A 27,139-nucleotide genomic window follows, 5' to 3' on the forward strand; every position below is an offset into this window, starting at 1 on the left:
AAGAGGCACATCTGCAGAATACTTTTAGGAAATAAAAACATAACTAAAGCAACAATGAAAGAAAAAGCAGCAACAGGATTAAAGGAACACAGCAGTGAGAGGTCTTGTGTTTTTCTCCATATTAGAAGATGGAGGGACAGGAAGGTGGTAGAAATGCAGAAGAGCAAAATACTGAGAAAAGGTACTTGTTTATTGTCCCTGCTGGGTTTAGGTTTTCGGTTTTAAATAGAAAAGTAAATGAATTTATATAAAAGCCAGATAACAGGAAACCAATTACCTAATTCCATATTTCATTAATCCCTAATAAGACATGTTTTAATTTTTGCAGTCACAAGAGTGAATATAGCTATTATTTTATGGTGAGGAAAAAAATAGTTCATGCATATTCATAGTTTCATGTTTACTTGCACTATTTTTACTCACAAAGCTTCTGACAGCAAATGTATGGGTTTTTTCCTCACACCAATCGATTCTCTAATTTTCCAGCCACCAACAATATCATTCAGTTCCAACACTGCCTGGAGTTGGCACAACCCATAGTTGACTGCCCCATATTAGATACCATTCTCAAGCCCCAGGTGGCCACCTGTACTTCTAACCAGTCAGTTCCCATGACCCCTTGGTCCTATTCAAGAATTTGCTAGAATGGCTCACAGAACTCAAGAAAACGGCTTACTTACTGGTTTATTATAAAGCACACACTTGGAAACAGCCAAATGGAAGGGGTGCAGAGGGAAGGAACTGGGGGAGGGTGCGGACTTCCATGCCCTCTCCAGTCACACCACTCAGTCACTCTATGGGTTCACCAGCCCAGAAACTCTACATACCTTTTGGTTAGGGCTTCTAGTGGAGATTATTCTTCTTCAATCTTCAGCCCCTTTCTCCTTACTAGTCAGGAATGGGGCTGAAAATTCAAATTCTCTAATCATGCCTTGCGTCTTCTGAATAACCAGCTCCACCCTGAAGCTACATAGAGGCCTGGAGCTAGCAGTAATCTCATTATAGGACAAAAGACACTCATCACTGTGGAGATTCCAAGGGTTTTTAGAACTCTGTGCTAGGAATCTGAGACAAAGACCAAGTATCTATTTCTTATTGTATTACAGTATTTACATATGACAGTCCTCATACTTGTCATAAAATAACTTTTTATTACAAGAAAAAATTTCAGAGGCATTTCAAAAGAAAAAGTGACAAGATTCAGTAGCTGACATGATAGAGAATAAAGGAACTGGTGAGTGAAACTAGGGTGCCCTTGACTCAGTTTAGGAGCTGATGCCCTAAGTGGAGTTGAGCATGATCTATGAGGAATGTGCCCCATATTCTTAGTTAATAAAGCCTACATAATCAGCTGCTATCAGTGGACACCATGACTTAATAACCACACTAGTCCCCATCTGTTATGGTTTGGATGATATCCTCCAAAAGCTCCTATGTTAATGCATGAGGGTCATAATCTAATCAGTGGATTAATCCATGTGATTGATAATTTGAATATATTATTTGAATTAATATTGGAATATAAAATACTCTGAACTACTGAGTGGTAACTGTAGACAGGTGGGGCATGGCTAGAAGAAGTCAGTCACTGGGGGCGTGCCTTGAGGATTATACATATTGTTTCTGGATCCTCTCACCTTCTTTCTGCTTCCTGACTACCACGAGGTAAGCAGCTTTCCTCCACCATGCCCTTCCACCCTGATGTTCTGTCTAATCTGGGTCCCACAAGAATAGAATCAGCCAACCATGGACTGAACCTCTGAAATCATGATCTCAAAATAAAATTTTCATCCTCCAAGTTGTTCTGGTCAGGTATTTTGGTCACAACAACAAAAACAACACACCACAACATCCAAAGCTTTTCTTAATCGATGGGCTGCATGTTCACCTTCTTTCCAACTTACATCAGAGACCATGCAATCTGATCTTCCTTCTTCTGACACTAACAGACAGCAATGCTTGCTGTTATTTAACACAAGCTGCAACTGTGACATGACAGTAGCACCGCTTTGTTTTGTTTTGTTTTGTTTTTACAGCAAAGAACATTTACACCAGTCGAAAGAAGAAATACCAAGGAGTTAAGATACAGGCAATTCCTTGAGCCTGAAATAACTGACTAACAATATTAGTATGAAAAAAATTCTATAAATTTTCATCAAGTCTAGAAAAGTTAGGAATAGCTAACAATCACAGGAAAGCTAAACACTTTCACATATTGTATTACTTAAAAGTCACCTCTAGCCACACTTGTAATTCCAGCAGCTCAGAAGGCTGAGGCAGGAGGATTATGAGTTCAAAGCCAGCCTCAGCAAAAGTAAAGTGCTAAGCAACCCAGTGAGACCCTGTCTTTAAGTAAAATACAAAATAGGGCTGGGAGTGTGGCTCAGTGGTCGAGTGCCCCTAGTTCAACCAAAAAAAAAAAAAAAATCACCTTCAGTGCTTGGATAATTCTTATGCTTTATGATCTAACACTTTTATGTTACCTCCAACAATGCAAAAAGCTTTCTGTCCCCTGCTCCTAATGTGGAGAGACTACTTATCTTGATCTGGTAGAGCCATGGGACAGGCCACTACAGAAACCAGGATGCCTAAGAGCTTTCCACAGTCTAATGACACCAAAGTGATATCCACAGAAGGCCACTCAGAAATTCTGAACACAAATTCATACCTATTCACTCAATCCATGTTCCCTGGACATTTGTCCTATTACTCTGTTGAAGGCAGCCTGTTCAGATTCTATGGGGGCACAAGAAAGACAATGATAATCTCAAGCTTTAGTAATTGAAAAGTTAGGCACAAAACCATCTCCCAACTGGTAGAGATGATACTGTTAGATTAAAAAAAATTATGATTATAGTACAATTTAGTGAATGCTCAACAGATTTCAGGTATTGTACTAAGCAATTTGTATGCATCTTCTCTGAACACACAAAACAATCCTGTGAAGTACTTTTATTAACCCATTTTGCAGATCAGGCAGACTGAGGGCCAGTTATGATCTGATTTGGGTCCCATACCCCCCAAATTTATATGTTGAAGTCCCAACCCTCCGTATCTCAGAATGCAATTATATTTGGAAACAGGGTCTTTAAAGTAAGTGAATTAACACGAGGTAATTCAGGTGAGTTCTGATCTATTCTTATTAGTGACCTTATAAAAAGAGGAGTTTTGGACACAGACATATACAGGAGGAAAACCATGTGAAGATGCAGGGGAAGAAGTCATCTATGAGCCAAGGAAAGAAGCCTCAGAAGTAACTAACCCTGATGACACCTTATTTCAGAATTACAGTATCCAAAATCATGAGAGAATACATTTTTGTTGTTCAATCACTCCAGTCTACCATGTTTGTTACCACTACTCCTAGGCAGCCCATAGAGTCCAAGGTCATTTAGTGATTGAGAAGCAGAGGTAGAATTCAAACTCAGCCTCATGCTGGAGACTACACAATCAACTATGACCTATTGCTTCCTAAATGTGCTAAACATTTCAACTTTGGCAAAAGAAAAGCAATATTCAAAAATCAATGCAAAGAACTATGAAACACCGCAAAACACCATGTACATATTAACCCTGAACCTTAAACATGGCCCCTCAAGGTCTACCAACTCTGTGCAGAGACTAATTATGATTCAAAAGAACTAACTGCTCAAGTAAAATAGCATTAATAAACCTGGAGGAGTAAGTCACTTTATTTAGTGATTTAAAACAGAGAAAGCTGCCATCTCCTCTTCCATCAGAGCTAAGGACAAATACTGGTTCTAAGAGCAGTTAAAAAAAAAAAAAAAAAACTCTACTTCTGAGATTATCTCATGTAATCTCAGGGTATAACAAGATCATTGACTTCTTTGCCTTTGTCATTTACTAAACAAGGGCAGGATAAAAAACCTAAAAACTTTCTGTGTAATAGAAACTCAATTGCCAGGGACTAAACCACTAAGAAACTGTCCTCTGGAGTCCTTGTTTTCTGGCTAACTGAACAAAAATGAAATGCTCAGAAGTAGACGTCTCAGTAGATTCCCTTATTTTCTACAAATTTCTAAAATGAAAAGAAAACATAATGACTCATAAATTCTCTTAGGTCATCTGCTGGTCCTAGCATTACAGAATTTCAAGAACAGTTTACACTGAAGTATATAAATAGGTTATTTTAAAAAATGTCTTTCTCTAATAGAAAATATGCTGTATGGCTAACTCTTGGTGCCAGAATTGCTGGATACTCATCTATTCTGCTTCTTATTGCAGGGAATTTAGGGAAACTGGAATTCAGGGAAACTGGATTTCCCAAAACCCCTGGTGTGTAGGTTGCAGCCATGTTGGACCATTGATAGGGAACAGGGCAGCAGAAGAAATATAGTGTCTGTCTCTGTTTCTCCCTCCCTCCCTTTCTCCATCCCTGCCCCCTCCCTGCCCCTCCCCACTCTCTCTTTCTCCTGGCTCCTACCCTTTTCTTCCTCATCCTTGTCCTCATAGAGCAACTGAGGAACTCCAATATGGGAAAATCACATAATGTAACATGCTTGGATCCCAGAGTCACCTTATTGAAGGAAACCACACAGTCTTGCCTAACCACATTAATCTGTCCTACACATAAGAGAAAAAGAAGTTTGTATTATATGAAGCCACTTAGACTTGGAACTCCTTTGTTATAGTCGGTTAGCTTAGAGTTGGCATGATGGTTTCCTTTTTGAATATTTTACCACCCTCTTCCAAATGAATATACTTTTGGATCTCCTTACTTGATAGCTTCATATTAACCAAGTAATAAAACTTTTATGACCAAGGTAAATCTTTACCACCACCATCCACTCTCTTTAAGAGGGCATAAAGACTAGTCTGAAGCATTTATATTCTGAAGCAGACATTTACTGGGCACCTTATATATGCAGTGTAGGTACTGATTTAAATATTTACATGTATTATTCACTTATAATACATATCTCAGGATAAGCGCAAGAAGTTTTCACCAGTGTTTCACTGAGGCAGAGACAGCAGAGCTAGGATTCCAACTCAGTCCACCTAGCTCCAGAATTTGGCCTTCTAAGGAGGAAGTAGCTCTTCATGCCCAAATCAAGTGATGAACTGGTTTCCTAGAGTCCTAAGTACATACCACCATTTAATAAAATGTCATATACCAGGTTTTTAAAAACTACTTCAAAGGAGGACTTGTCTTATTGCTTAAGGTCTACCCACATTACAAATGAACTCCTTGAAATAATGAAAGCATAACTGAAATTAAGATATTATTTGTTTTACTTCAAGGTCTTCAGGGAAAACACTATATGGTACTTCAATGCTGTGCCCTGCACAGGCAGCTAAACCCCTGTGGATTCTTGGACTCAACAGCCCAGGCAGCACTGCTTGGTGTCAAGATAATCTTTCACTGGACAGTACAGTAGTCACTAGCTTCTCATGACATCTTTGCTCCTGACGTCAAAGGTTAAACAAGCAGCAGTCACACAATGGCTGTACACACAATTCTATTTCCTTCTGGATCTGACCCAGTTTGGTGCATGTGAGTGTCGAGAAAGGTGCCAGGTAGTGAAGAGGCTTGAACACACCTTCCATTCATGAACATCCAGCCTCATGTAAGGCGATTACACTTGGACTCACAGATACCAGGGAGACCTGCTAGAAGTGGGCTTGACAAATACTAGGTAAGAATTAAAGGTCAAGTCAAATGAATCAGTCAAGAGAGAGAGAGAGAGAGAGAGAGAGAGAGAGAGAGAGCGAGCGCACTAAGAGAGCCTCCAATACCAAAAACCTAAATTATACCTGAGGAAATCAAAGGAAAGTCAGAAAAAAATCCACCCTGAATTACCTACCAATTTTAGATGCTTAAAATCTGAGCCTAGTCATCTTCTTGTTTAATAAAGTACAAGATAATTTATATAAAAGACAGCAATAATGCCTAAATACTAATGAAAAAATTCACAACTTAAAATTTTTAAAAACAATCCCTGAGAAATAAGCATTTGCAAACATTACCACTGAGGTTGAGAGGGAAATCAGATGTACTTAAAGACTTAAAGAAAAAAAAGCAAACTTAAGATATATAAAAATCTTCACACATTTTTTTGCTAAGATTAACATTTTACTTAGAGCCCATATATATTTATGTTTATGTATCTGCAATACAGTGAGGCTGGTATTTTAGAATGCCGGGATATTTCTGGTCTCAGGACATTCCTGAGAAACAGTCAAATGCAGACAATACCACTCCACACTAAGGAACACAGTGACCCAGAGAGTTTCTAGGAAAAATAAAATGGTTATCAGATGCCAAGTCTTGCTGCTTAAGCATTGAAATAGAGAGCTAAACTATTTATCCAAGCTACATGTTATATAGACCTAAACCCCAAAGCAGGGTTTATGAACAAAAGTGAACAGTATTAAATGCCAGTGTCTTCATCATTCTAAACTAAGGCATGGCACAAGAGAACTGATGCTCTAATATCTGAGTACAAGCAATGAGAATATCCATGCCATTCAAGAGGCATCATGTGAAATCCTGGAAATAAGATGCTATAATCAGACTGAGTTCCTTCTGACATAAAGCTTATACATGATGGAAAAGTTCTGTGAAGATTAAGATGCTTTGTTGATAGCACAGAATAGAGGAACTAAGACCACCAGGGATGACCTGGAGCATGTGTAGAAATCAACCAGGTGAAAAGCAGGAAGAAGGTAGGATGGGTGTGGCCAGCACCGACAATCACAGGCAAAGAGAGTTCTACATCAGGTGGGGCTGCAGATGTCAGCAGGAACCAGAGGAGTGTATAGGGACTGTAAGCACTAGTGAAAAAAAAAATCCAAAAATGAATGTTCTCTCTGATATGTGGATGCGAATACACAATAAGAGGGGTGGATAGAAGTTAATTGGAGTAGACAAAGGGGAATGAAGGGAAGGGAGGGGGCATGGGAATAGGAAAGACAGTCGAATATATGAATACATATATGAATACACAACTAATATAACTCCACATCATGTACAACCACAAAAATGGGATCCTAATTAGACTACATTATACTCCATGTATGTATAATACGTCAAAATACACTCTATTGTCATGTATATCTAAAAAGAATAAACAAACTAACAAACAAAAAACCAGAGGGAGTTAGGCTGTTCTGAGAGGATGGGAAGCATCAAAAAACTTAAAGAAATGACATGATCCAGTTTGCACCTTAACTATTCCATCTTCACACAGCTTTGGCTGATGCGGATAATTAAGGAAAGGATTCTGAAACAAATCTGTAGAGATAGAAATAAATCTAAGGGCATTCTCACTTAATCCAGAGATGTGGGACTTCAGGGGTTTTCACCAGCTTCTACTGTACTACAAAATAGGTAGAATTACAGACAATTAAAATCTGATAGTATAATTACTTCTTGCTTTGGGGTTAAGAATAATGACCCTTTTAGATTCCCTGAATAAACCACACTGTCAGTAAGTGCAAAGACTTATCCTTTTCCCTCCATACAAATTACTCATTTAAGATGTGCTTTTATTATATAGTATACTTACTCCTGGAATAAATTCCCATTAGCCAGAAAATAGGTCTCAATGTCCAGATGCAGCCAATTGCTAGAGGAGGAGAATATTAACTCTCCTTCTTCAGCTCCAATTTTGCTTTTTAGACAGAATGTGCCTCGGCCCACTCAGCCCCCATGTCCAGGTCCCTGTGCCTGGAAATGGTCCCCATCTGTGTTCTTGCAATAGGTCTTTTCCTTTAATAACTCAGTTATAGAATGGTTAGCTGGTTCTCCATTCTATAGACAATACTCAAGGGTCTCCTCTACCTGGTCCTCAGTCAGCAGTCCTGGGAAGACAAGTTGGTCCAATGGCCTGGACTTTCCAGGCCTCTGAACAGGCTGTTGCTCGATCAGATGAGAAATTAGTTCAGGTAATAAATCACCAAAGCTTCATCCAGGTCCCTCTGCCCAATTACATCTCCTGCAGATGAAATTCTTTCCACATTGTGTCACCCTGAAAAATGTCTCAGTATTTTATCTGGATAACAATCCCCAAAAGGTTTTAAAATGAAAAGTTCCTGGAAGATGAATTAACTAGATTCACTCAAAGGCTAGGAACAATTCAGGTTGCAAATTGCTTTCTATTTAAAATCACAGACATTTAGTTATGGATAGTTTGCCAACTGAGGCAGGAAAAGAGAAACAACAAGAGACATTGTGCTCAAAAGACCTGAGGGTTTCTGAAGTCATGAATGAATGGTACAGGATGTGCACAATGGCCAGATTCAAATGCTCCCTTCACCAAATCCTAGTTTCATGACCCAGGACAAAACCCTTAACCCTCTTGTGCTTCAGTTTCCTCAACCTTACAGTAGGTCTAAGAACAGAACCCTAACTCTTAGGGTTGTTTTGAAGATAGACCACTCCTAAAGTACACTGGATATAACACCTTGGCTTGCTGTAGATAATCAAAAGGTATTAGTCACTGCTATGATCTGTTATTACTCTTGATTCTACCCAGCTGAGTTGGAGAAAAGTAGGTGGTTGTCTCCTTATGGTGTAGAAGTCCCATGGACAGAAATGTCTTCTGAGCACCACTGCTCTGGAATAATGAGAATAGGGTCATATCCAAGGTCTGCAACGGTTACAACCAGGGTAAATACTTTCTTTTAAGCACGAAATAGGAAACATTTTAGTCTTTGCAGGGCCTGGTGATCTCTGATATGACTACCTAGCTCTATCATTGTAGGTTGAATGCAGCCCCAGAAAATAAATACGTGGATTACGTATGGCTGTGTTCCAATAAAACTTTATTTACACAATTGGCAGAGAGCCAAATGTCCCTTGCTTTGCATATCCTAGTTAAGATCTTTTAATGTAAGTCCCTCAGTACAGGATTGGAGATGGAGCAATTGAGATCTCACCCTTCTATGCTCAGGAAAAAAGGCTTTTGTTTACATCGTGAATTTTTTTTCACATACAGAAGTTAATTTTGTAGATATCACATTATTAATGTACTCTAGATGTGTACATATATATATATATGAAATGTACCTCTTCATTTAAGAGTACTTATTTGCAAAACACCTTTACTCTCCCAGTATTTCTTATATATCAACTTACTTTGAGTCAAATTAAATGTAGACATAATCAGTCTCATAATGTTAGTATAATTTGGTGTTACAACAGTCATTGTTTACTGAAAACTTCTATTTTGGAAAATATGGCACTGAAGAAAAATTAAGCACGTAGTATCAGTCTCTATGCAAAATTTACTTTTAGATGACATCATTCACCTTCCCAGGTTTCCTGGAGATAGTCCCAGTTTATGCTTGTTGTCCTACGTCCTGGTCACTTTTGTATTTATCCAGAATTTTCCCTTTCTAAATCAAAAAGTTGCATTAACCACTATCAACAATGATTAAGCCATACATTAACTGAACATTTAAAGTTATCAAGGTTGCATTCAAATAAGCTGGGATGAATTTGTGGATCTCCACTTTAATCTGGTGGTGTGTGAGACATCCACGCAGAAAAAAGATCTCTCATTCACACGTGGCTAACTCAGAAGATAATTAGTGATAAACCTATCTTTTCTTTCCTGACCCTTTCTAGGTAGAATGCAACTAAGACTCCCTTTTAGGAACAGGAAACAGAATACTCACTGATAAAGTAAATTAAGCTTAGGCAAAAGTAGCTGGAAACAGTTAACTCTTTCAGGGCTCAGATGGTGGTGGAGAAAGACTGCAGGTACTTTTCTCTGCTGGACACCAGGGTAGCCAGCCAACTATCCTGCTTCCTGTAAGATGGGCAACATTGCTCAGTGGTCATTCAGCCAAATCAGTAAGAACTTGGGAATTACAGGCATAATGCTCAACAAAATAGGTACAGAAAACAGACACTGGGCAGTCCTGACACTGAGAAATACAGAATAATAAAATGGTTCTTGCTACAGTGATTGAACGATTTTTCATATAATCTAAACCTATAACTACTATTTTATTGGATGGTAACACTTTTATATTATGTAATAAACCCTTTTGACAGCAAAGATCTCAAAAAACACAAACAAAACAAGTCTGTTTGTTAATAAAAAGTTATATTACTAAATTTATTTTCCTCAGAAAAGTTAATAAATGAATAATTGCTCAAAATATGTGTTAACATCATAAATGAGGTGCCTAAGAAGGCATGACAACTAAATGCAAAGTGGTGTCCTGGATGGGATGATGGAGCACACAAAGAACATTTAGAAAAATTGAAGAAATCAGAAAAACTATGGATTTTGGTTAATCATATCATATACTTCATTAATTGTAACAAATGCACTGCACCAAAGCAAGATACAAATAATAAAAGAGGGTAAGAATAGGTTACATGGGAACTTTGCATTACCAGTCCAATTTTTCTTTAAAACCCAAACCATTCTAAAACACTTAAGCTTATTTTAAAAAATAGCTTGTCAATATTTATCCTCCATGATGCTATACCACAGTGATACACATTAACTACACAAAAAAACAGAGACACATATTTCCTGAAGAAGCATCAGCAACTGGGTCTTCCAGAAAACTGTAAAGTTTGCAGTTTGACTCATGAAACTGCAAAAGGTTCATTTAAACACCACCCTGAAGCATGCCTTTTCCCTCAGGCAAAGGGACTATTATTCTAAATTAATTCTACATCTTTTTTATTCCAACTTTTTCTCACTAGCACAAAGAGTAAAGCAATAGTTATTATGTTGTTTCCATTAACAGACAAAACTTCCCCAAAATAAATGAGCTTAGTTTTATATCAGTGGAATGAGATTCTTCAAAAAGAATCAGCTGTATTAATTTTAATCATAATTTGTTTTTTTCCATCCTCTGCATAGAATCAAAGTAAAGCGTTCAGAAGTTCATTCTGTTAAAGGTAAAACATGCAACCTTATTACAAAGGCTATTATAAATTCAAGCAAAATAAAATAATAAAGCATTGTGGTTCGAATTATATTTTTATTGAATTGAGAAATCTAGGAGGAAACATGCAGTATTTCTGCATCTGACTTAGTTTATATTTAACATAATGTCCTCCAGTTCTATTCATTTTCCAAATGACAGGATTTCATTTGCTTTATGGCTGAGTAATATTATTCTACTATGTAGATATACCACATTTTCTTTATCCAACCAGCTACTTATGGGCTCTATGATTCCCTGCTACTGTGAATAGTACAGCATCACATATAGGCCAGGAAGGGTGTGCAAAGGAGGGAGGGTTAAGGGGAGGTTAGGTAACAGGAACCACATAGCTAGATCTAAGTAACAAGTTCCAGTGGTCTACGGCAAATAGGGTGGTTAGAGCTTGCAACATCCTACATGTATTTTATGAATAACTAACACCAAACACAAAGTAGAAGATGTTAATTATCCTGATTTAATCAATACATATTACATGCATGTATTGAAACATCATACTCTATCCCATAGATATGTACAATTATTATGTGTTAATTTAAAAATGTTTAAAGCTTAAGGAAATGGAAATGTTAACTACCCTGACTTGATTATTACATACTGTCTATATATAGAATTGTCACATTCTACCCCTAATATGTATAATTAACATAAGAATTAATTTAAAAAGAAATCTGTGGAGAACAGTGGTACATATAACTACATTCAAACAAATCTTATTTCTGCCAACTGAAATTAAAGTTCTGTCAAATTTTTTAATATCTTTGTACACACAGTAACAGTATATAAACTATGTTAGTCAGTTTTTCATCACTGAGTGAAATGCCTGAAAGAAACAACTTAGAGAAGGAAAAGTTGATTGGGGCTCCTGGTTTCACAGGGTTAGTCCATGGTCAGCTGGCTCCATTGCTTTGGGCACAAGGTGAGAGAGGACATCATGGTGGAAGGATGTGGCAGGGGAAAGCTGCTCAGTTCATGGAAGCCAAGAAACAGAAAGTGAAGAGCCAGGGACAAAATAAAATCCCCGAGGGTACACACCTGTGACCTGCTTCCTCCAGCCACTCCCCACCTTCCCGCAGTCACCATCCAGGAATCCATTCAAATCATTAATGCATGAACTGAAATAATCTACAGATAGACTTATAGCTCCCAGAATCTAATCATTTCAACTCTAAACATTCCAGCGTTACCTAACTCTTGTGCTTTCCTGGGGACACCTCAATATCCAAACCATAACATGAACTAAACATTTTGTAAGAGTCACTTTCTTCTATCTTTGTGGCCTATCATCATTTGGGGTTTGGAAATGTTTACACCTTGAAGAACTACTCAGCTAGTCATCCTACAAGCCTTGTGTTTCTCATAACTAGTTCTCTAAGCTTTCATTATATTTTGCTAAAAAAAAAAAATCAGTTGAAAAACTAATCAAATCACTCCATAACAAAGAGTTATAAAAATTACCTTCATCTTTTGAAGATCTTAGCAGACTGGAATTAATTGAAAACTATGCCTGAATCTAGAAAGACACTGAGGAACTAGAGATTAAATGATGAGCATAAATTTACTTCTGAAACTCTGTAATTATGATTTCAAATGTCTCCATTTGAAAGGAAAATCTATGGATAGGGCTCCCTTATTTAGCTGATTAAATTTATAGCCTATAACCTTTTGTATACATGATACTGTTTAATTAGTTGCCGTCCAGAAAGATGTGTCAAAAAATTTATCACCTATTTTTCTCTTTAAGAACCATTGATTTCTATCTACCTACCTTGCTACCTATCAAACACAAAGACAAATCAGTAAGTTATTCAGTCTGTTTTATACAAAGATGGAAAAGTAGACTAGAAATATCAAATCCAAAGCAAATTTAGTTGTAAAGATGTTCTTACAATTTTTTTTGAAAACATTTCCCCTTTGAAATAAAATGCTATTGACATCTCTAATTTGACATTTCAACAGTTTGGACCTTTAGAAAGGGCCCCTGGAATCACTCAGTGGTGGCTGAGCTACATCTTCCAGGAGGCTGACAACTTCCTGAGACACCTCCCACTTCCCATCCTCTGTCCACTCCACTGCTTACCCTGCATCATGGTAAAAAGTTTAACTGCTGTACTGCTGTCATATATACCTAATTAAAATAAATAAATTAATTTTAAAAAGATTAACTGCTTTTCCATTTGATTTTATGTAGAGGGGTGATATTCAAAAAATCTTATTAAAATCTGACTTTTTTACATTATATAAGGATCGGTTATCCTGAAAACAGATCCACTTTGAAGCTCCCTGAGCCGCCCCTCACTAAAAGAGCAAACAACCTTTCAATTTGCAAAATGTATCTGCTGAAGGAATCTGTCCTTCAACCTTCAACTTCAACTGTCAAGAAAAGAATGGACACCAGTTCTTCCTTAATTGAGCCATTATCTAAACTCTCTGGTCATCTGATAAGAAAAAAACTATTGTGTGGTCTGTTTGTTTACATTTATCTCAACTTATATTCTTCATCCCAAACCTTTAACATTCCATTGATTTTAGTTCCCTTCCCTGTGATCAGAGCTGTATTCCTCTCTCACCTGCTCAGATATTATACCCTCTGGGCAGTAAAATTGGTACAAATGCTACTAAATGAAATGGAAATAAATGCTTAATGGTTGCTTTAAATCAAAATACTAAAGAGAGAACTATAAAAAAAGTTATTACAGTAATTCACCTGAGTGAACAAGGCGAATCCCACAAAGCAGTAGTATTTATCTACTTCCACATATAGCTTTTTAAGCATTTCCCAAAATTAAAAGAAAAGATTAAAATAATAATTCCATGGCTGATGATCCAAGATACAGGGTGACAGACTCCCATGAATTCATGTCAGCTTGAGTCATGCCCTCTCATGTCTAGATGCCTCCCTGTTTCCTGTATTTATAAAAACACAAACCTATGTTTTGTGCTTATCTTTCCAAGTGGCATAATTTCAACAAGGGCAATTTGGAACTACAGTGTTTATTTGGGAAATTTTCAATATAAACAAAATTGGAAAAGGGGGTTAAGTATAAATAAAAATGGAAAAGAAATTAAAATGCAAATAATAATTATTTCAAAATAATGGTAGCACTCCAGCTATCTGAAATTCAGGTATCTGATACCATAAAACCTTCAAAAGAAGGCTGAAAGTCAGGACAAAAATAAACAAAACCCAGCCTCTACTGCACCCCTGCTTGGTATAGAAATAACCTGCTTCAAACAGATGTTTTAAAACACAATTCTGAGGTATTTGATAATTGTTTCCCAAATCTTCAACAGATAAAGATAAGAATTAATTTAAAAAGGAAGGAAGGACATACCAAATTGTGAAACATCAGCTTGCAGCCTGAGAGCATGAAGAGAAAACACAGGAACTCACAAGGCCAAGTTAAACCCCTATGTTCACAAATCCCAGGGATATCCCTATATCACAGCCCTGGGTAAAACCAGACTTCATAACCATCACCCTGAGTTAGGGAAGAAAGATTAAGTGATTTTGCAAATAATTATTTTGAGCAATGCATTCACTGTATACAACCACACACTTACAAAAGAGATGTGTTAGACTGCTAGTTGCAACTGCATATAATAAGCACAAAATGGAAATTACCCAATGGCTATTAATAAATCAAGTGGATAAGTAAATTGTGGTATCTCCACACAGAACACTCTATTGCAGTGCAAATAAAAAGACTACAAGTTCACAAATATAAGGATGAGTGAAATATGCCAAATACACTTTAGGAATCTATGTATATGAAGTAAAAAAAGTAGGCAAACAATAATGACTGCCCTGGAGGAAAGGAGCTAAGCTGATTGGAAGGGGACTTTCGGGGGGGCTCCGCAGTGTGGTGAATTGTCCTGGTTCCCCCTGGATGCTGGTATATGTGAGCGTCTGACAGGTAAAAACTTTAATTGCTGGATAAGAACTTCATATCATTTAACAGAGTAGGTGACTTTCTAAGGCCCCAAATGCTCAGCTATACCATGTTTTAATTCTAGCTCAGGGTCATTAGGTAATTGGGACTGTAACAATCTAAGAGATTTGCGAACTTTCGTGAACTGACAGAATCTTATTAACCTGAAGGCAGTTATCACTGTACTTTCTTAGGGGAGAAGATGCACTGTCCTTTTAGACCAATATGAAGCCTCAAATCTTTATACAGAGAATCAATCAAAGACTCTCTATCTTTGTGCATTGCTGTAGCCTTCCATGAATTTGTACCCAAAATTAGAGCCTCTCTTGTCATAAGGCAGCCAGCCTCCTTTTGTATCAGTTAGCTCATTCCCCAGATCAACAGGTGAATGGCACTAGAGTGGAAAAGGCTTTCCCAGAATTTTAATGCTTTATGTCCCCAAGTCACAGCCATAGAATGCAAGACCATGAACATGACTGAATATAGGGGCTGCAGAGGAAAGCAGACTGGAAACAATACCCACTCAGGTGCAGTTTCCTCTTGGCACAGACAGATCTCTTGCTTTCCGTGGCTTCTCTCAGATCTTTGGGCACTTGTTTTTGTCACCATAACCAAGCAGCCACAACCCACATATCCTCCATCCAGCTACCTTCACCTCTGGGGGGAAAAAAACACTGAAAAAATCCTACATGTTCTTTTTTCTTCTTTTCTTTTTAAAATATCTACTCTGAACTCTTGTATTTCTGTTAAGAATCTAACATGACTTCTTTATTGTGCTAGTATTGTGTTAGGATTATTAATGTTTATTTGAGTATTCATTCTGGTTACAGGGTTATACAGATATTGAATGGTTTGCACTCTCCCTAATTCTTTTCTTCCCTACACCCTGTGTATGCTTTCAGAACATCCAATATCATTCAACAGAGTAGGTGATTTTCACAGTATATACACCCACTACATTAAGAGTAGGAATGCTGGCACTGTCAACCATTCATTAGCATCTCTAAGCTACCCATACCCACCCACCATTCTGAAGAACAAGCTATGCAAGTAGGTTTTTGAGGAAGAAAAAGAAAGTACTTCACACCACAAACACTAACACATTTTACAGCATGTTGGTTAGGAAACATGAGATAGCAATGCCCTACAACATGGATATTCCAAACAAATAGGTTGGTGTTTCAGTAATTGTTCCACCTCAGCCCAGATCAGACTGCAACTCTGTTCTACTGAAGCAAGAATTACAAGGTGACTGTGTCATGTCGGAGGATGAAATGGTGTAGTCTGGCATTCCTAAGCAGATGGGCAACAAGTATGCAAGTGCTGCCCCAACTTTCCAGGACCACTTCTACCCTGGGACAAGGTACTACAGGCAGCCAACAATACACCTGTATTTTCACCACTGCATTCAGATTTCAGCATGTACCACTCCTTTTGTGCTTGTTTCTTTCTATCCAAATATTTCAAAACCATTCTTGGTCAAAGACTATGGAACAATAAAATGGCCACTTAAGCATGCACCATTATTTTATAATTGTAAAGGATCACAAAGAAGTGTCAAAACCAAACATTCTCATAAAACACCCCAAATCTAAATTTAAATAATTAAAGTTGAATGTTTCTTCTGTTTGGTCTCTAGGAATAACCTGCTTCAAACAGGTGTTTTAAAACATAATTCTGAAGTATTTGATAATTGCTTGTTATAATTTGGATTTGGAAATGTTCCTTGAAAAGCTCATGTTTTGAAAGCCTTATCCCCAATGCAGCAAGGTTCAAAGGTGGGGCTTTTTACACAGTGATTAGGGCTGTAACTCACTGGTGAATTAACTTGTTTTTTGGATTAATAATTTGAATAGACTAATGGGTGATAACCATAGGCAGGTGGGGAGAGACTGAGGAGGTAAGTCACTGGGGCATGATCTTTGGGACTATATCTTGCCCCTGGTGTGTGACTATTGTTGTCTCTCTCTGCCTCTCTCTTTCTCTCTACTTCCCAGCTGTCATGAGCTGGGAAGCTTTCCTGCACCACACTCTTCCACCATGATATTTTGATTCATTTCCATCCCAAAGCAATGGAATGAGCTGATCAAAGACTGAAACCATGAGCTCAAATCTTCCTCTAAGTTGTTGGTTGTTGTTTTCCGGTATTTTGGTCACGGCAATGAAAAACTAACATAGTCACATAAACTTGGAAGACAAGGCCAGGTATATGGACATGCCCCAGGGTGGGTGAAGGGGAGCAAGACATAGAGTTTTTGTATGCCCTTCAGTAGATGAATGGATAAAAAAAAATGTGGCATATGTACACAATGAAATATTACTCAGCAATAAAAGATAATAAAATCATGGCATTTGCAGGTAAGTGGATGGCACTGGAGAAGATAATGCTAAGTGAAGTTAGCCAATCCCAAAAAAACAAATGCCAAATGTTTTTTGGTTTGTTTTTGTTTTTGATATAAGGAGGCTAATTCATAGTGGGGTAGGGAGGGAGAGCATGGGAGGAATAGATGAAATCTAGATAGGGCAGAGGGGTGGGAGGGGAAGAGAGGGGGCAGGGCGTTAACAAGGAATGTGATGGACACCATTATCCAAAGTACAGGTATATAAAGAATGTTCACACCAAAGATACAAATTGGTGTGAACATACTTGATATACAACCAGAGATATGAAAACTTGTGCTGTATATGTGCAATAAGAATTGTAATGCATTCAGCTGTCATTTATTTTTTAAAAACCCATTAAAAATTTAAAAAAATAAAAATAACAACAAAAAAGCTTTCTCATACAAATAAAAACTTGAAAAGTAAAAACAAAATAATAAAGAAAGAATACTAATTTAAAAAAAATAAATTCCTATAAATAGTTTTCACTATTTATAGGAATTTAAATATTTAATTTTTAAAATATTCTAATAATAAAGAAAATAACACTGAAATACCAGGAAATGACCACATTTAACTAAATTCCCATAGTTTTAATCATAAATCATTCCTTTCCAAATGACTTCTTACGTGTTTTAAAAACATGACAGAAAAGTACTTCCAGACTTAAAGGGAAAAAAGTGAAAATATCAGGGTAAAAGGAATACTGTACATCCTATTACATTGAGAACTCAACCTCTGACACCAAAGACAGACTTATTAGGGCAGAAAACCTGGAGGTAGAAAATATTATTTATCAACATTTGATAAAGTTTGAATAGGGTAACTCTGCAAAGTGCAATAATATCAAGAGCAAAAAAGAAAATAAAGATAGAATGTTTTCAGGTTAAAATACTATCCCACAAACTTGCAAAGGAAAAGAAGTAACACCATTCAATTTGAAGTTAAGATATCACGGAACCAGAAGCTCAGATTAACAGAGATCATTAAAACAAAATCAGGCCTGACAGCTGCATTTACAAGGTATGGATTCAGAGGCTGCTAAGTACAAATGGTATCTTTCCTATCTCCATCCTTTGATCTTCACAGATCGTGCAAAACTGAAAATGTCCACCCAAAATCCAGCACTCTTAGCAACAGTGAGCCTACATTCTGTGTAGCAGCTATGGATAGCTGAGAAGTGATAGAGCTGAGGTATGACTGACCCCTAGCATTTGAAGCCCAGGCCCTTACTGGCCACAGACTCCAAAAAGTCATTGGATCAATGTACATGCCTGGCCCAGGAAGCCTGCTGGTTTGTGAGCCCTGCTCCATTTCATCAATTGCAGCTCATGGTGGTAAGGGTGGAAGGGAACTTTGGACTCATTTCACAAGGGCCTGGAGTCCCTCTGGATGGAGCTGTTGTGCCACCATGAAGAGGATGAGTTTTTGCATGTTCTGGAAGGCATGAAGGCATGAATTCTCTGTCTGAGAGTGGAGGACACTCCATTGATGGGGCTGATCTGCCTGATTCCTGACAACCAGTGAGAGCTGGACTCATCCCATGATTCTTCTCTCCTGAGAAGTAAGGATCACTGCTATTGTCACCTTCTGGATAGAGAGAACATGCCCAGGAAACTTTCCTTTGGGGCAGGAAATATGGCTACAAAACACCATTTTCTCAGTGAAAAAAATGAATGGACAAATGAGAAATTATAGGAGAAAGGTAAGAGGAGTTTCTTCTCTGGGAAAAGAATACAACAAGAACAAAAACATTCCTTGTTTAAAACTGAGTAATTTAAGATGAACTTCTTCCCCAGTATTATGTCCTGAGCTTAAATGAAGAAAATTAATATGAAAAATAGAAAATAAAGAAAACTAGACCAATGTTGTGAACCTATATAGTTCTTGAGGATTTCAAGTCCATTTAGAATAATATCTATCATACTTGACTACGTTGTAGACCTCAATAAACAATTTCCTGAGGATTCCAGAAATGACTTAAAATATTTTTAATACCACATTTGTTAATTATGGACAGACATGAAAATAACACATAAATTCCTTATGTTGATAGCTCCAACACATTTGTAATATCAACATACATTAATAAAAATCAGCAAAATTAAACTTTGCAGTTTAGCCAATCTGACAGAGAATACATTTTCACTAAAACTAAATCTCCACAGCCAATGGCAAGGTGGTACTGGCTCTCTTGGGTGCACTTCTGTGAACCAAACCCCATTCTTCCCATCCCTTTTTTTTTTTTTTTTTTTTTGAGACAATAGAAAATCCACCACTCTGTGTTTTCAATCAACTTCGGTATACGTGAACACACCATTCATACACCAAGCCCACCTTTCCTCTTTGATTGTCTGCCTACGCTACTACATATATGCCACACAAACATAAAGACAGGTTTTTTGAAACTGCATAGCTAAATCTGCAATGCAGGAGTCATCCATGTGATTCTGAATGTGCTCACATTTATTTGTCTGACAACACGTCCAAAAAGAAAACACGAAGTCTGTCTTCTACATATCTTGAAAATATGTGTAAATGTCTGAAAGGATCTGAGGCCCCAGTTTTAAGAAACATTGACATAAAACATCCACAGTCCAGGGTGAACAGTGTTCTGGTAAGGCAGGAGGAATGTTTCCATTCATTGCTCTGCATGTGATACCATGAGAAATATCAGATACCATGAGATATATATCAAAAATTCCTGAGTATTTAAGAAAGTAAGATAATGAACTCTCTAATGGTCAGAGTCAGCTCTATGTACTCTCACCAGTGCCCAGTGAGATATCAAGGACGATGCCAACAGTGAATTAGAGAAGGAATGAAAGAAACATGTTTGTGCTACTGCATCAGTATATCTTGATTTTTATAGGACATGCAGACTAAGGCTTGCAGGAATAAAATTCACTAAATTTCACTTTTCTAATTACTCTGACAAAAGCAATTATCATTGGAAGATCCTGGATATTTACGAGTTGAAGCAATGAACTTGTATGTTTGAGAAAATGATTCCAAGGACAACATATGTCAGAGATAAATTCCACCATGACAACTTTCCTCCAGGATACAGTGTTTACTTTCCATTTTATAACCTGATACAAGACTAATAATGTCAAATGAAACAGTCTGAACACTCAGAATACATAATCTCTTCTTAATACTTCCTTCCAATTACATACCACTGTCAAGTGTAAGTGCTACCTAAATTGCAATGAGTTATACATAAAGCAAGAATACATATCGTATACACCCTCTTAGAAGAGGAAAAAGAAGCACATTTTGAATCACCACCGCACTGTGACCTTTCCCAGCTTCTTAAAGGCCACCTGTCCTATCAGCTATGGGCTTCCAAACTTCTATTCAGGGCAGATCAGCATGATGCAGCTACTTTTATGTTACAAATGAAAAAAATACTGAGTAACCCAGGCAGAAATGAAGAAACAGAGAAAGATTTAAATGCTCAGAGTGATAGGATTACTACAACCATGAATTTGAACAATAACTGGGGAGAAGAGTAAATAAAAAATTTGTCTTCAAAGAAAAGCTAGAGAACAGTCTATGTTCTTAAAGTCTAGTCTTCCCAAGTACACTCAGTTTTAAGCCTTTTTATTTGTCTAAATCATAAGGACAGAATAAATCATCTCTCTTAAAATTCTGAGAGCCACGCTCTGAGCAATCAAGTGAGATCTGAGAGTCAGAAAGCCACTGTCCACGTGGTCAAAACTGAGAGTCCTCTAAAGACGAAGGCTGAAAAGAAATTACTACCTTGAGATTGAATTCAAATATCAGAATGAGAGTGACCAAGCAGAACCCATGAGACCTAAGGCATGCATGGATTTATACAAGGCCCAGAAGAAAGGCTCCAAGGAATATTTGTGATTTTAAAAGACGGATTTCTCCCACTCATCAGGGTAATAATACATATAACTATGACAAAAGACATAGTAAAGAGAGAAAAGCAATAGAACAGCAACAGTAAAGATAATAAAGAGATAGAGGTAAAGATATAGATATAGATACAGACACAGACATTAGGATCCTCGATCAGAATCCAGAAAGCAGAGAGATCTCCAGAATGCCTGTGGCTGATACACTAACAGTTCTCAAAGACAGTGCCAAAGGTAAACACCACACACAGTCTAAAACAGCCTTGAACCTCATTCAGCACTGGTGTGCAATCCATCACTATGTTGCAAGGCTGGAAGAAATCTCATCTCCTTGGATGACAACCACATATTACCAGCCATGTGCATGAAAATATACATTTATCTTTAAACACTATCAACACACACCAAAGTACCAAGATGCTAACATGCTGAAGATAGTCAAGAGCCAAGATCAAAAATAGAAAAGCTGAATTTCTTCTCCCATCTGTAGGTGGATCTGTAGGTGGATCAGTGCCAAAAGCTCAGTGGGTGAAAGGAGGAGAAAACTGAGGCACAATGGACTCAAACAGCCCTCTTCCATTCCACTCCCTTGTTGGTTGATCTCTATCTTGCTCCCTCTCATGGTACCCTCTCTCTCCTGCATCTTGGGCTCACTCTCTGTGCAGATCTTTCTTTCCCTCCATCTCTCCTCCCTTTCCTTCCTTGCCAAGGTCATGGAAATGTAGGGCGCTGAGGAAGCAGCTACAGGATTACAATAGAAAACAATCACACTGGAAAGGGCTAACGTGGAACCCATGGCGGAGAAATACAAAAGAACCCTGATTAGTAAGGAAACTTTGCCTCTGCTTCTAGTTCTTAAAATATGCACAGCTAAATGGAGCTGATGTTCAATTGTGAGTTTGGTAATCACCATTCTAGTAGGAGGGGCATGCTGATGTACACTGTTTTCCCAGTATTTGTACAGTTCACACATGAATGGTCTTGGTTCTTCTCAATTAAGTTTCTTGTTTTTAAATTATTAAATAAAAGCATCCCTTTCTAAATAGTGTACACAAAAACTCCACAAAAAAATGTGAAACAACTAATCACACAGGAATGATGTTGGTTGTTTAAAAAAATCCTGCCTAGCCCTGCCTGGTAGATGACCAATCACTAAGTTAACAGACAGGCAGTCAACCTAAGTCTGTGCTCTATTTGGCCAACTGCATGATCCCATTCCTGACTGATAATGTGAATTTCTAAATTGATTTATCAAAGTGAACCAATTCACAAATAACAATTTAAAACTGATACAAATGGAGTTAAGACTCTGAAAATATACAGATCTGACTACAGGAAAGAGGTGAACTCTCCTTCAGTCTCCCTCACCCGCCTCTGTCTGCTATCAACAGTTCAACACACATGCACCCTATTTCTTCCTCTCCTTAGCAATCTTTGAACACTACCAGCAGTTTATGCCAGGAACTTACAAAAAACAGTGGAGGAATCTACAAAAGAAATGGAGAAAACACAGCATAAAGTAACTACACTCTCTTTAAATACTTACACACAAACTAAGGAATTTGAAAATACAAATTTATTTGATTATCCAGTAAACGTTTATTTGAAGACCATGTATACCTGCTGGGCTCAGGTTAACAGGTCACACACTCCTTGGGACTCCCCCTCCCAAGACTTCAAGGAAGTGGCCCCTGAATTTTCTAAGAGAAAACAATTTTGGCACATATCTCAAAGGGTGTTCTAACACTGTTTTACAATGCAATATTATTTTCTCTCTAATCTCACAATTATCAGGGACCGGGTAGTTTGAAGTCAAAATCACTTAATATTTTGCTTGAATGATCTTTGAAATGGAAATCCTGTTAACACTACTATTTTGCCTATATAGCAATAAAACATTATTATATTTAGTATCCACACTTCTCAAACTAGATATGAATACTGCCCTCTCCCAGGTTAAGGGCAGGGCACCACCAGATAAGACAGAATTTCAGGTAGGAAACAAAGCCACAGATGGAAGGGCACACCTTCCTAGAAAAACAATTTTCCCCTCAGAAGAAAATATAATATGTTATATTAAAAGGCCCAACGTATCATGTAGTAAAATTAACAACTAGTTGATGTCTTTTAAAGATAAAAATTCCAAAACGTCTAAGAAAATTTCTACTTGCAGCAGTGTATTAGGTTATATCCACAATATATGGCATTTTCTGCAAATAATCCTCTTGCCTTTAAAAGCGTGTAGCTTTTTTGTGGGGAGGGGGGTGGTGAGGGGAGAGTTATGCTAGGGATCAAACCCTGGGACTCACCCATGCTAGACAAGTGCTCTATCACTGAGCTACACCACCAGTCCTCAAATGTTCTTTGATGAAACTTTGGGGGAATGTTTCACACACACTGTGAAATCCTTCAGAGTGTGAATTACATCCAAGTCCTTCTCTTTGTCCCCTGGTACCTAGGACAGTACCTATGACAGTATCTGGCACATGGTGGGTACTCAATAATGCTTGCAGAATTAATTTGGCTGAAATAATGACAACAGCATTATCAATAACTAAAGACTGTTATCACATTTGGATGGAAGGAAGAAAAGATGAACAGTTGCATGAGGAAGTAGAGGAGAAGCAATCCAATTTACCAAAACAACTAGTGGTTGCCATGGTAACAATCAGATGAAGCAACTCAATTTAGTTCTTTTCCACTAACAAGTACTGGAAGGCAAATATTATACTTGTTAATTTCAGATTGGAAGGACTTAGGACACAAGTCTACCAAGTGACACTGGTGCCCATTAAATTTGATAACCCCTGGAGAATTTGGAAAGGCATGATAATAGTAATTCCACCAATGATATTACTCCTGGTATCTACTTTGACCCTAAAAAGGTCACTAATCATTTAAAAATCAAGTGTCAAACATCTGCTGCAGACTTGATATCTGTGAGAAGGAGATTTCACACACACACACACACATCAAATATGACGTGGACTCACCATGCTTCATTCCTAAGATTGTTACTTTTAAAAAATTAGCTGGATCCAAACTAAGTTACAAGATGAAAGATGACTCAAACAAACAATATACAATATACAATATATAGTAATGTAAAAATTTTCTACTTCCCTGGAAGAGGCACTGTATTTTTACCTCACTTGTAAAAAGTAGAAAGGATCAGTATCACACCCACTTTCTCCACACACTCCCTCTTTCACCTGAGTGAGTCATTCCCCCTGCACAGTATTCCCCTTACTTTCTAGACTAGAGGGAGACACTGGGAGGAGGAGGAAACAAGGACTCCCAGATCTGCAAATGTGAGCCTTGAACCAATGAACATGCACACTGACAACTCCCAAGACTATTTCCTTTTCTTAGTTTTAAGTCTCAGATATGCATTCTGATCACTAAAATGGAGCCTTTCTTATATCAATAAGGACATCTAGAGCTCAATATACTGTCAGTTAATATCCAAACAGGAAACAGGAAAGCATGTTCAGCACCAGTCTGAGTTGCCTGAAAAGCAGAAATAGCAGCTGGAGACCTACTGTGACACCAAGACATGGACAGAAGCAAATGAAACTGAAAAAAGCTCTGAGCATCTCTCCCTCCATGCCCTGAAATCCCACCTGCCACCATTCCCTTACCCCCTGGGAATTAAGTTAGTAACTTAGTATTATTTATTTCTCTCAGAATCATAGGGGCAATGAATATACAGTATGATTTTGTCATTTTATTCTAGTGTATAAAAAGTGAAAGTTGAATCCCTGGTCTTTAATTAACTGACCAAGTACCTTAATTTCTGAGTCAGTTTCACCTTCAATCAGACATAAGTCTACTTTCCATGAATTCTGAAAATTAAAGGCATGAACTCTGTAAAATGCCTATCCCATAGTAGGCATCAGTGAATATCAGTGAATAAATGAATATGCCTGACCAAGTTTTCTCTTCTACCTAGTCTTGGGAAAATAGCAAATCCAAAAGCTACTATAAAGGATGCCAAATTGGCAAAGTGCCCAGGCATTAGCCTCAGGGTGCAACCAGAAGGCCTTGAGTAGAGGATGACGTAATAGGGCCCAGTGGAGACTTAGGGAGCACTCCTAAACCAGTGCTGTGTGTGTGTACGGGAGGCTGCGGGTTTCAAGGTGGCGCCTGTAATCAACAAAGTGCCATTTGCACGGCTCAGAAATCAGCAAGTGAAACTTTCCCCCTACAGCAGGATTAGGTGAACGCATTTCCTTAACTTTTTTTTGGCAAAGTTAAAGTAAGTTGCTGAACAGAGAAAAGCAACTCACAGAAGAGCCGGATCCACTGGGTCTGCATGTTCTGAAAGTTCAGGACACAAGGCAGTGCAGCAGAGAAGGCAGGAAATGCCATCATCACCTCCCGCCCCTGAAGCACACACACCTGGGGATGAACTTGGCCTCGTCTCCAAGTCGCGCCTGGAAGTCCTGCCAAGCCAGGCCCGGGTTCTTCGGTCCCCAAGGGGCGGACAGATCCCCGGCGTCGTCCAGAATGTCCACGTCTTCGTCGCAGTCCGCGGGTTCGGGTCCCAGCTCCGCAGTAGCAGGCGCGGGCTCCAGTGGCCCCCAGCCCCGGCGCCGTCTTCCGCGCCGGGCCCCGCGGAAACCGCGCGCGAACTCCTGGAAGGTGATGACGCCGTCGCTATTGGCGTCCAGCCGCTGGAACACGGCCTCGGCATCGGCCGGCAACACTCGCAGCTCCGCGCACAGCGCGCGGAACTCCTCATGCTCCAGGCGCCCGGAGCGGTTCGCGTCGCAGGCAGTGAAGAGGGAGCGCAGACGGGCGAGCTCCTCCGGGTCCCCGTCCGCCTCCATCCCGCCGGCGAGGACAGCCGACCGGGCTCCGGAGCGCAACGGGGCAGCTCGAGTGTGGGAAGTCAGGGCCACCTGCTGCTGCCGGGAGCCGCGGCGAGTTCGGCTCGTCAGGCTGGTTCGGCCACTTGCCGGGATATCCGGGCGGGGCGAAGCGTCTGGGCGGGTCGAGGGCGGCCTGGCGGGCGGCGCGCTTCCACGCTGGTGACTGCCGGTCCCCTACAGGCCCCGAGAGAGGTCGGTGTGCCCCGGGCTCCCTGCACAGAGCGGCCGCGCCTGGGGGCTACAGAAGCCAGCGCTGCGCTTTGGCACTCTCCACTTTCCCCGCGGGTCTGGCTCCGCCCAGCCAAGAGGAGGAACCCGGCTCTGGTTTCCAAGCCTCCGGGAACCCGCCTGAGTCGGCCCAGTAGGATTTGGGGAACCCAGCAGGAACTAGGGGTGCTTCGCTTAAACACTGATGCTCTAGTAAAGCGCATGGCTCAACTCTCCCCAGAGGTGGTGCTGGCATGAGCCATGGAAGCTAACTTCATAGGAAAGGAAGGGAGGGGTGAGATTCCAAATTGGTTAGTTATGTGCAAAGTATTCTCTTCTAATTTCAGAAACTTGGTAAACCTTTATGTACAAGTTTTCTGACAAACCAAAGTACAAAGTTTACTGGAAGACCCCCTTTTTTAATTTTATAAGCTATCGTTAAACTATATTCATCTAACACGAGGGCCCCTGTTAATCTAGATTTTCCATATCCCCCCAATCCTAACAATTTTTCTTAATTCATGACTCCTCAGCCTGACAGAAAATAATAACCAAAATTGCATGACAGGCAGCATTTTGAAAAACTGAAAAAGACTAGCGTAGTTTGGCTTGGATTTGTTTGGGGATTGATTTTTTTTTCTTTAACAAACTTTATGGAAATTATATACACAAAGGTATACTACGCTTTGATTTTAAACACTTATTTTGACTTATTTTTTAACACTGACTTCTTTGTTCATATAAGATCTTTAAAATCCTTCTGTTTATATCCTTTTAAGAAAATTCTGTCCTTCCATTTTCAGGAGACCCTCAGACTGTCTTGGATTATGACTGTGTCCGGGATGTGGCTCACGCAGTAGCGCGCTCGCCTGGCATGCTCTGGGAGCTGGGTTTGATCCTCATCACCACATAAAAATAAAAT

The 27,139-nt window shown here is 38.9% G+C and overlaps 1 protein-coding gene across 1 annotated transcript in view; it reads right to left on the reverse strand.

Annotated features, from left to right (window-relative positions):
• The window catches only part of Rasef (RAS and EF-hand domain containing), a 66,340-nt gene extending 40,372 nt beyond the window's left edge, over nucleotides 1-25,968 (reverse strand). Inside the window, exon 1 of the mRNA XM_076843505.1 lies at nucleotides 25,538-25,968. Coding sequence (XP_076699620.1) covers nucleotides 25,538-25,968 — 431 coding nt within the window. The remainder of the gene's footprint in view (nucleotides 1-25,537) is intronic.
• Between the last annotated feature and the right edge of the window lie 1,171 nt (nucleotides 25,969-27,139).

Source organism: Callospermophilus lateralis, chromosome 2 (genome assembly GCF_048772815.1).
Source record: "Callospermophilus lateralis isolate mCalLat2 chromosome 2, mCalLat2.hap1, whole genome shotgun sequence".
In the NCBI taxonomy this organism is placed as follows: domain Eukaryota; kingdom Metazoa; phylum Chordata; class Mammalia; order Rodentia; family Sciuridae; genus Callospermophilus; species Callospermophilus lateralis.